The following is a 10,588-nucleotide window of genomic DNA, read 5'->3' as shown; positions in this document are numbered from 1 at the left end:
TAGCACCAACACAGCTCTTTGTGCATTAGCAGCAGTAGTGTAAGCTAGCGGTCATCATTTTTACCACAGGATGATCTAAATTTAATCAGCACAGCTCTAGACCACATGGCAGTAAGAATGTAAATGGCAGCTTACCTTAGTACTTCTACTGGTCCAGCACAGGTGAAGCTGTCCCATATACAACCGCAGCAGAAACTATGTACAACCTATTGATTGCTAATAGGAAGAGCTAGCATTCACTTTCTGAGATCTCAAGTGTCTACAGAGAGCAAGGCCAGTCCAGCAAGGTGAGCAGAACCTTGTTGGGAGAGAGTGAGCTGAACCCTCCAGCATTTTATAGACAGCTAGGCCATCGGGGCAATTTGACAACGTGGTCAATTCATAGGGTGCATTGCTCTTATTACGAGTTGAAATCTTCTGCCAACATCAGTTACAGAAGGGTCAGTTATGACCTCCTAAATGCCTACATCAATAGCAACAGTTGCACCAGACATATGCAGCCAATATAGCCAGCCAACTGTGCTGCATTTATCTCCTAAATGCAGACATTCTACAGAAACAGAACTGCAGATTTTTAGATGAGATTCAAATAATAAAATATTTCAATATCCTTTTGATTTGAACAACCAAGAAGTTTCCTGTTGTTCTTAATAATCAGAATACAAGTCATGTTCATAATGCAGTCAGCCAATACGTTTTGGGATTTCAGTGTTTATAGCAGTGCAGTGTTCTACATAAATTTGATTAAATTGAACAGCCTTCACTTCAGCTAATTTAATCTATAAATTTAAACTATATTTTAGTGACCTCTGAGTCTTCTCATCCAGTATAGATTATTAAAATGGGCAGGTAATAGTAGGAAAGCATAACGCTTTCAAAAAAGTTCTACAGATTTTGAAGAAGTTTTGCAGATATTGCCAAAACTCCCTGTAGATTTCTATTTGAGAGACAGCATGGTATAGTTACTAAAGCACACTATTGGTAGTTGGGAGACTAGGATGAGAGTCTTGGCTCTATTAATGGCTAGCAAGTCAAACCTCTGTTCCTCAGTTTCCCAATCTAAAACCAAAATGATAATACTTGCATATGTACATCATAGTGGTACTGCTGGGCTTAGTTAATACCTTTATATACAAAACACTAAATATTATGACGACCCCAGTGGCGTACACTTGGTGCAGAAATTTTGGATTTCTTCTGCTACTTAAAACCATTGGTGGACAAAAAATGGAAGGTTGGTGTTTTTAAGAGGTGTGAACATGTAAGTTCTACCCCTTTATAATTGCTGAATACTCACCTTCAGCTAAGATTAGAGTGGCATTATGCACCCTTCTTGCAATGTGCTTTAATCCATTCGAACCATGATAGACTCCATACATGGCAGCCATGTTAGCCAGAAGAGCCTAAAATGTCCAAACATATTTTAGGAACAATCACATAAGGTTGATTGCTGGCAGTTTAGTATAACTAGCTTCTTTAGTGTCCCAAGGCAACTATATAACCACAATATTAAAAAAAGCTATCAATAAAAGGTAAACACTTAGTTCTAGGTAATCTACAAAGTTAAGAAATAGGAAAGCTACATCTTTTTCTTGCTAAATTATGCATTTACAAAAATTTTAAATAGTAACATTGTTCATGAATTCAAGATCCTTTGGTGTTTAAGTGGTTCAGTGACTTTAAAAAAAAAAAAGGCAAAACACTGAACTGTAAGCTTAATCTTTGTAGCCAGCCATACGTATAAAAGTTCTGCAGATATTGCTAAAACTCCCTGTAGATTTCTATTTGAGACACAACATGGTATAGTTACTAAAGCACAATATTGGTAGTTGGGAGACCAGGATTTGAGTCTTGGCTCTATTAATGGCTAGCAAGTCAAACCTCTGTTCCTCAGTTTCCCAATCTAAAACCAAAATGATAATACTTGCATATGTACATCATAGTGGTACTGTTGGGCTTAGATAATACCTTTATATACAAAACACTAACAGGTGGCGTACACTCAGTGCAGGTAAATAGTGTTATAGCCGTGTCAGTGCCATCACATCAGAGACGGATATGGTGTGTGAGGTAATATATTTTATTGGATCAACTTCTGTTGGAGAGAAACTTTTGAGCTTGTCTCTCTCTCCAACAGATGTGGGTCCAATAAAAAAAAAAAAAGTTACCTCATCCACCTTGTCTCTCTAATATATACATAAAGACATAGATATTAGAAGGCTGTAACGCATGGGCCTATAAGGCCTCTGGCCTGTATGACAAGTAGCTTAGTATAACCAAGACCTAGCTTGACATGAATGTTTGGGAATAAGGAATAAGTCACAAGATAAGTATGCCTGAAAACAAAGGTGTTACATGCTGGGAAAAAGCATAATATGGGACCACAAGAACATACTTTTGGAATTTTAGGGAATGTTCAAAAGATGCTGAGCTTAACTGAATACATGCACGAACCACAGATATACCAGGGGAACTAATTGACATAAATGCTTATGAATCTAACGTAAATGGCAAATTGACTTACCAAAAATTAGGGACCCCAAAATTATTTAAGTGTGGAAGCAGGGCCGTCCTTAGGCATATGCAGCATATGCAGCTGCATAGAGCACCATGAAATTTGGGGCACCAAGTTCCCCCAAATTTCATGGTGCCTTAGGCAGCTACGTGCTGCATATGCAGCAGCACCAGCCCTATCCACGGGCTGCACCTTCTTCAAGAGGCAGGACCATCCCTAAGGGGGGTGTGGGGCCCCGGACAACTCCCTCCGCCCCGCCTCTTACCCTCCCCCCCGCTCTGCCCCCAGCCCACCCCTATTCCACCTCTTCCCCCAGCGACCCCGCACGCAGCGGAGGGAAGCGGAGTAACCCGGCCGCAGCCCGCTCCACTCCGCCAGCTCCCAGCTGCGGCGCTCCGCTTCCTGCCGCCGGTGAGCGTGGGGAGGTTGGGGAAAGGATGCCCCCCCCCACTTGCTGCTTCCCTTGCCCCAGCTCCAGCCGTGTCACTGGGGTGGGGTTAGGGAAAGGTTCTTTCCCCACCCCACCCCGGACTGACCGGCGGCGGGAAGCGGAGTGTCGCGGCTGGGAGCTGGCAGGAGCCGGGCTGCTCCACTTCCCGCTGCTGCCAGTGAGTGCGGGCGGGGGGGGGGGGGAGAGAAGATCCCTTCCCCCAAGCCCCCCAAGCCTCCTTCCCCAAGCGACACAGCTGGGGCCAGGGCGAGGGAAGCGGAGCGGGCTGCTCCCGGACCCCCGCTAATCCCCCGGGCCACTCTGAGCCTGTGGAGCCCCCAAAGTGTTCCCCACAGCTCCTGCCTCCCAGACCCTGGGGGGCAAGGCCTGGGGCCCCACACAGCCCCCCGCAGGGTGGCTGCGTAGGGCACCCAAATAGCTAGGGACGGCCCTGTGTGGAAGTACATATAAGGAAAAGAGGCTAAAACCATTACTAAATATGTATAGGGAATGTGGGCATTAGAGTAATCCTTTTAAAAGATTATACCCACCCTGTGGAAAGTGGGATTATTATTTCTGCACAAATACAAAGCGGAATTCTTCATTCTGGAGTGTTAAAATTCTATGTCTGCAAAAGTAGAGCATCCAGTTTATAGGAACTCAACACTACTCAGTGGAGTTCCCCCTCCATGACAAGTGGCTGCAAGACTAACTTTTTGAATGAAAACAGGTTAAGATCATCCTCTTTTTCCCCAAGCAAAAATTCCAAGTTTCACAGGATTGAAAATTCACACACACACACAAAGATTTTTGACATAGAGGTCACCTGTGCTGTACAGATGTTGCTGGTCGCCTTGTCCCTTCTAATATGCTGCTCTCGAGTTTGCAATGCAAGCCGATATACTTCCTTTCCATTTGCATCTCTGAACCATAAAAGGAAGTATTTCTTTTGTTAGTTTATGTTGATACAGGCTCTGCATTAACTTAACTGCTATGCTTAGTTTGCTAACTTGAAGCTAACTGGTGGAATTCCTTTAGGGTGAAGAACTGTGATAGATAACCATTCTGAGTAAAGTAAAAAGTGACCAAAACCTTAGCCTATCTCTGAACAGATGTTCTTGTTCAGAACACACACACACACACACACACACACACACACACACACACACACACAAAATAACACTAAAGGGAACCCAGACCTGCCCACTTCCTTCTCACTACCCCTCAAATGACAGATACTCTGGATTGGGAGACTTTTGAGCAATAGTCAGTAGAAGGTTCTGAAACATCCAAAACTTCTATATTTATCCAAATCACATCTGTCAAGTGCCCCTGTCTTTAGGGGAAGTTTAGAGAATCTAGCCAGTCTTCCCTAACCCAGTACTGTAGAAAGAAAGAAAGAAAGAAAGAAAGAAAGAAAGAAAGAAAGAAAGAAAGAAAGAAAGAAAGAAAGAAAATCACATTTTACTGTTTTTATAGTTTTATGAAAGCACTGGTGTTTATCAAGGGCTACAAAAATTTTCCACAGATTTTTAAATTGAACACTCCCAGGGGCACAGTTCAGATATGGCAAGAAAGAAGGAACCCTCTGCATATGTAATAGCTGCTACCTTAAAAAAGTACTGTTTAATACACGTAATATTAGTTGAGTAATCCATTGATACTAGCCCAAGATGATGCTAAGTGTCCGTACCAATCCATCAATCTGTGCAGCTCAGTTAATTTCTTAAAGAATTTCTAATATTTAAAGACTTTCAGAACTAGAGAGGAAAATTTGAGAGCAACAATCTTGTATAAAATGAAATGTTTCAGAACAGACATTTTTAAGACTTCAGGGCACTCGATAAACTAAACTATTCACAAACAATATTTGCTCAGCTGCTGTATGGTGTCCAAGATAAAGACAATTGAATCCAGCAGTTGTCCTAGGGTTTCCAACTATACAGTTTTGTTCCTTCATCAATTAAAAGGCCTCCAGCAAACAACAACAACAATTTGAAGGTCATAGCATAAATTGCCTTCGGGAAATATTGTAGTTCTGACCATAACTTTACATTTTAACTTTTTTACCCACAATGTTCTGGTGACACAGTGTGAGATGAGAACACACTTAAAATGTAAGGCATGCCCTAAAGTACTATAATATCACATAGCTTTAGTAAATGAAATGAACATTCTTTCCCCCTGAGAGACACAACTCTTTAAACTAATCATAGTTTGAAATAAGCATGCTAGGATATAACTTAGAGAATTTTTTCACTTCAAGGTCCCAGAAACAAAGACAAGGTTTTCATCTCGAGGCCAAAAGACCAAAAACATCAAGACACTTGATCACGGCCTTTCATAGACCAAGAGACTACCTACACTTGCCCAGAGCTCGGAAGCTTGATTCATGATTCTGAAGTCTAATGCCAAATGTGACAGGGTGTACTGGGCCCTTTGAGGCCCCCTGCTGGAGGCCTTGCAGTCCTACCACAACCCACCCCAGAAAAGGGAGCAGTAAAGGTCTGTCCTCCTGACCTGCCTAGAAAGTCTGCAAGGAAGCAGCCAATCAAAGCCCAGCAAACTCAGTTAAAAAGAGCTGCAGAGACTGAGTAGATCATTGCCTGGCAGTGACCACAGCTGCACAGAATATGCTCCTTGATGGTGTTCAAGAGTGAACCAGAAGATGGGCTCTGGTAACACTGGCATTCTGCAAGGAAGAATTTCAGCCCTGAGGTAAGGGGGAAGTGGAAGGGGCTATGTGGGAAGTGGCCCAGGGAACAGCAGTAGCAATTATTAAAGGAAGCAGCATGTGGCTGCAATTTGTAGGGTCCCTGGGTCAGGATCCAGATTAGTGGGTGAGCCCAGGTTACCCCCTCCCCTCCCATTGGCAGAATGGCCAAATCCCCAAAGAGGGGACAAGTGTTCTTTAGAAACCCAAGAAAGGGGCTAGAATTTAAAGGGCTCAAGGATGGGGCTGAAGACCCTAGGAAAGGGCCAACCATTTGTTGAACTTTGTTACTCCCCTGGAAGGGGATTGAATGTGAGAGGTGACCCGGCTGGACAGCTGGGTCAGTGAGAACCTCTGAGAACAACATCTCCAATGATGAAGCCCTAGGGCACTGCTCTATAACAGGGCAGGGATGGACTTAAAAGCTAGCTCAGAAGGGGTTGGGAACTGAGCCCAGAGACAGGACTGCAGACACCAACATGGGAAGAGCAATAGTCCTTGTTGGACCTTTGTTACCCTAGAAGGGGTTTCTTCATGTGTTTGTGTGAGACTTGGCCAAAGGGCTGAGCCACTGAAGACCTGGCTGATGAGGATGACAGGGGATGCAGGAAAAGAAAGGAGTGCAGAATTGCACACGCGCCAACAGGAGGCGCTCATGAGAGGTGAGTGCACAGTCACACCAAGCATTTTGTTCTTTGGGATAAATGTGAGAAGCAATGTAAGAAAGGAGGGGGAAAAAAAGGTTCATAAACATGCTAGTGGTAAGTACAAAACCTATTAATTTCAGAAGTTGTATAGTTTCAGAAGCATGTGTAGGGTTTTTGTTCCAATATGTACAATTTTTAACTGACCATTATAGTGTATTCCATTAAGCGTGTTCTCAATATTCCAAAACACTACTATACTGGGTATAAAACAGGTATTTTGTTCAGTATTTCTTCTCCTTTCTCTCCCCCCCCCTCCCCAAATCATTAAGAGTTTCCCCACCTTCACTACATTATGTAGTTCAAGTTTCCTTCACTTAAATTTCTTGATACCTCAACAGGTTTTCTGAATTTTCTGTCTGCTTCCTGAAGTTTATGGTAGTGAGGAGTAAGGGTTCAGATAAACATTTGAAAGTCTGGTAAACTCAAAATTAGTAAAGTAAGTGAAATACTGCTAATTCAAATGGCCTGCATGTCCCACAAAGTGAGATGTCCCTTCAGTGGGGGACCTCAGACTCACATGAGGACAGCTCTCCTGGCCACCAATTTTTTTTTTTCTAAATCAAAATTATTGAGCTTTTAAACTATTGCCCACAGGCCCCACTTCTTTAATAGAAAAGAACTTAGATACTTCTGCTTCTGAATTCTCTCAGTGGAGAATTTCATTCTCTCAAGTTTTCTCTGTAAACAGTGTTTTACTTTACCCTTTTTTTTTATTATAATCTTGGGGAAATTACAACCATGTTTCATTCTCCTAATTTATGAGAAGAATAATTAGGACACTGGACTGGGGGACCCAGGTTTAGTTCAGCTATAGAGCTGTGTGACCTATTGGGATCCAGGAAGTGAGTGGGCGGAAGTGTGCTGTGTGACCTTGGGCATGTCACTTAGTCTGTGTCACAGCTCACCATATATAAAATGAAGATACACCTCTACCTAGATATAAACGCTGTCCTGGGGAGTCAAAAAATCTTACTGTGTTACAGGTGAAATCGTGTTATAACGAACTTGCTTTGATCCGCCGGAGTGCGCAGCCCCGCCCCCTTGGAGCACTGCTTTACCGTGTTATATCAGAATTTGTGTTATATCGGGTCACGTTATATTGGAGTAGAGGTGTAATTGTATTTTCTCTACCTGAAAGAGCCATTGTAAGGATAAGTTTATTAAAGATTACGAGGTGCTTAGATACTATGATTTGGGGGGCCATATCCAACATTTCCAGCTGACAAATTAAAGAACAATGTCCCAACTTTACCTTGTAACTCCAACCATTCTCCCAGGCATCATTCTCACCAGGTTTTCTTTGACGGCAAAGAAGGCAGCATGTGGTCCCCCATAACAGAGTGGTACCCCAAACCTCTGGGAGCTACCCAGAGCAACATCCACCCCAAACTCTCCTGGAGGCCTCAAAATACACAGAGCCAAGAGGTCAGTAGCACAGCAGACAAGAGTCTGAAAACATAAGAGCATAGAGTTGTTAGCCTCTTCTCTGAAAACACACACAGTATCAATTTGGGGAATCAAAATTCTACTTCAAATTGTTTTATAGCATTCATGTGAAACTGAAGCCTAAAAGTAGTTTTTGCTCTATACATCATCTATAAAGAAAATTACAATGCCTACAGTTATAGCTGAGTTAAACGTCAGAACTAGTCCGGGGGGGAAGAACAGGACAACAACGATACTACTTAATCTTACCCCATTTTGGTGGGCTCTTTCAACTAGTTCAGTGAAGTCTTCCACCTTCCCCTCAGTATCTGGGTACTGAAATAGCACTCCACTGACATCTTTACCACTGAAATCCATCTCATGGGGCAATTTCAGCTCAATGACAACACCACTGTAACTGCAAAGCAAGAGATGGAACGCAAAAGTTATTGAAGCCATTTCATACTTTGGGATAACATTTAACAGATTTGACTTCTTCACTGATCTAGGAAATATTTTTCTTAAAGTATCGCTGATTGAACATGCTTCCCACTGCTACACAGTTAAGGAAGTGCGAGCATCTATGGTGGTGAAAGCTATATTGTGCCATAAAAATAGCATGTGATCACGAAAGTAAAGATCATCATCATTGCATATGCTGAAGGGAGCAAAGCTAACTTATATTTTGCATTTCCTAACTTTGGAGGGCTTGGCTTTGCAACTTCTATTTACATTCTCTTAATATAGGATTTTTGTATGTAACTATGAATTTATTAAGAATTTGTTTCACTAAACCTTACTGATTTCCTTCAAAGTAATGCATAATTTGCTAGGTAAGAATGTTCAAATGGCATTCAATGCTCAGATGTGCACAGGTATGTTAACAGTGCAGACAGGAGAAATATTTTGTTTCTATACGTTTACCTCCATTTTAAAAACTGAATTAATTCACGTCTGTTTATTTGGAAGTTAGTTACAAACAAGATTGCATCATACAAAATTACTGTATTTGCTTTACATAGACTAATGCAATATTGAACCAGCAAGATGTTTAGCTGCAGATAAACAAGGTAGAACTTTAGGTACTAGCTATTGGAAATGGATCTAATCCGTTAGTTCAGCCCCTGAACTGGATATGAATGAAATATTCATACAAGGTTTGCATGAATTATCCTAGGGGAAATCCTCAGTATCATAAAAGTACTTATAGTATAGCCAAAGTCAGTCCCCAAACTAGTACTGTAGGTTCTCTTACATTTCCCAAAGCACACCTATTTATCAACATAATCAGTGTTGTACTTGTAATATTCAATCTTTGATCAGTATAGAATAAGAGGTGTGATGGTAAAATATTTCATGTGCTTGCTTGTGCTACTTATTAAGCAAGATGGAGATTGGCATTACTTTGCTCTAGTTTGGATTACTGCTATCGTTTGAGGGTGGCATCGGACATCAACATAGAACTTTCTCCTCTTGTTGTGCCTGTTTAAAAGAAGGGGAAAAAAGGTTAAGTGGATCAGGGAACAAACTAAAACTCAAGAACAGTCTACAATGGAACAGTTGCTTCTCTCACCCACATACACATGTTTTTATTATAATACATATTTCACACAGAGAATGTTCTGAATTCTGAGAAATGTAATTCATAAATGCAAAGTAAGAAGTATTCTATACAGTTAATTTTGTGTTTGTGGAAAATACTAGACTAGCACTCCAGAAGACTGATTCACTGTGAGGTACAGTGTCATTTTTTTAGTCCACTGAACCATTCAGTCCCACATAAGGAAATAAAGCAAAACACCTCACAATTCTTTCTTGAGTCTAAATTTGCAATCCATTTGCGTGTGTTACCTGTGACACAGTTGCATAGCCTCTGCTGCAGCAGTCCCCTCATCCAGTAAAGATGCATTGGCCACATCCATTCCTGTGATGTCACACACCATAGTCTGGTAATTTAACAGGCTCTCCAGTCTACCCTGGGAAACCTCAGGTTGGTAAGGGGTATACTGGGTAACCCTGTTAGATAAACACATTTTATATATCAGGTCACTAGCGCTTCTTTGCAAATGGATTTAAACAAAGTATTTCCCTCCCTCCCCCCCCACCCCCACCCCTGCCACACTATTTTACATGACTATAAATAGAGAATCTGTTCAAAAGCACACTAATGTGTTTTAGTTGTTCCAGGAGGGTATTAAGAGCATAGAAGTTGAGAATATTTATCCCGCCAATATTAATTTGGTTCTTTACTTTGCAAATTTTTTTCTCATTTTGAACAGAATAAGTTAAAATTTACTGTTTTTGAGATCATGAAATTACCTGTAATTACAGAGGCAAAGGAGCTAACACTGCTGGTTGGGTCAACAGAACTTAATTCTCAGCAACTGAGGGGTCGAGAAAGTCTATCTGGGTCATAAAATATTTAGATCTAATACAAGTTCAGCATTTTGGTGTTGTACTTTTAACCAATCTGCTTTTAGAAATCTGATGTTTGCAGCCAATACATTATTGAAACTGTCAAGACATTTAAAAATCTAAGCCTAAAATACTTATGTCTGACTACATAACTTTATGAAGTATACAAGTGTGCAAACAAACTTTACTATCCCCTTAATGGCTACTCCAAAGCTATAATGGTTCAGAATACTGGGGTGTTGGCTTTGTAATAAACTGCTCATTGAGGCAGCTGGTATCCAGCTCATTCAGTTTCACCTCAAGGAATTTACCAATTCACGGGCAATTGTCTGTCTTCCTTTTTAATGGAAGAAATCCCACTCAAAAAAACTCTAGTGTTTAAT

General features: G+C 41.4%; 1 protein-coding gene across 5 annotated transcripts in view; it reads right to left on the bottom strand.

The window, feature by feature from the left end:
- Window positions 1–10,588, bottom strand: part of GLDC (glycine decarboxylase) — a 100,141-nt gene that overhangs the window by 32,456 nt on the left and 57,097 nt on the right. For all 5 annotated transcript variants that reach the window (XM_065550538.1, XM_008169320.2, XM_065550539.1 and 2 more), the window contains 6 exons: window positions 9,642–9,806; window positions 9,195–9,272; window positions 8,061–8,208; window positions 7,618–7,814; window positions 3,772–3,868; window positions 1,298–1,403 (listed from right to left, as the gene is read on the bottom strand). In XM_065550538.1, the coding sequence (XP_065406610.1) occupies window positions 1,298–1,403; window positions 3,772–3,868; window positions 7,618–7,814; window positions 8,061–8,208; window positions 9,195–9,272; window positions 9,642–9,806 (791 nt within the window). The remainder of the gene's footprint in view (window positions 1–1,297; window positions 1,404–3,771; window positions 3,869–7,617; window positions 7,815–8,060; window positions 8,209–9,194; window positions 9,273–9,641; window positions 9,807–10,588) is intronic.

This window comes from Chrysemys picta, chromosome 6 (assembly GCF_011386835.1).
Source record: "Chrysemys picta bellii isolate R12L10 chromosome 6, ASM1138683v2, whole genome shotgun sequence".
Taxonomy (NCBI): domain Eukaryota; kingdom Metazoa; phylum Chordata; order Testudines; family Emydidae; genus Chrysemys; species Chrysemys picta.
This window is presented reverse-complemented; position numbering and strand designations above follow the sequence as displayed.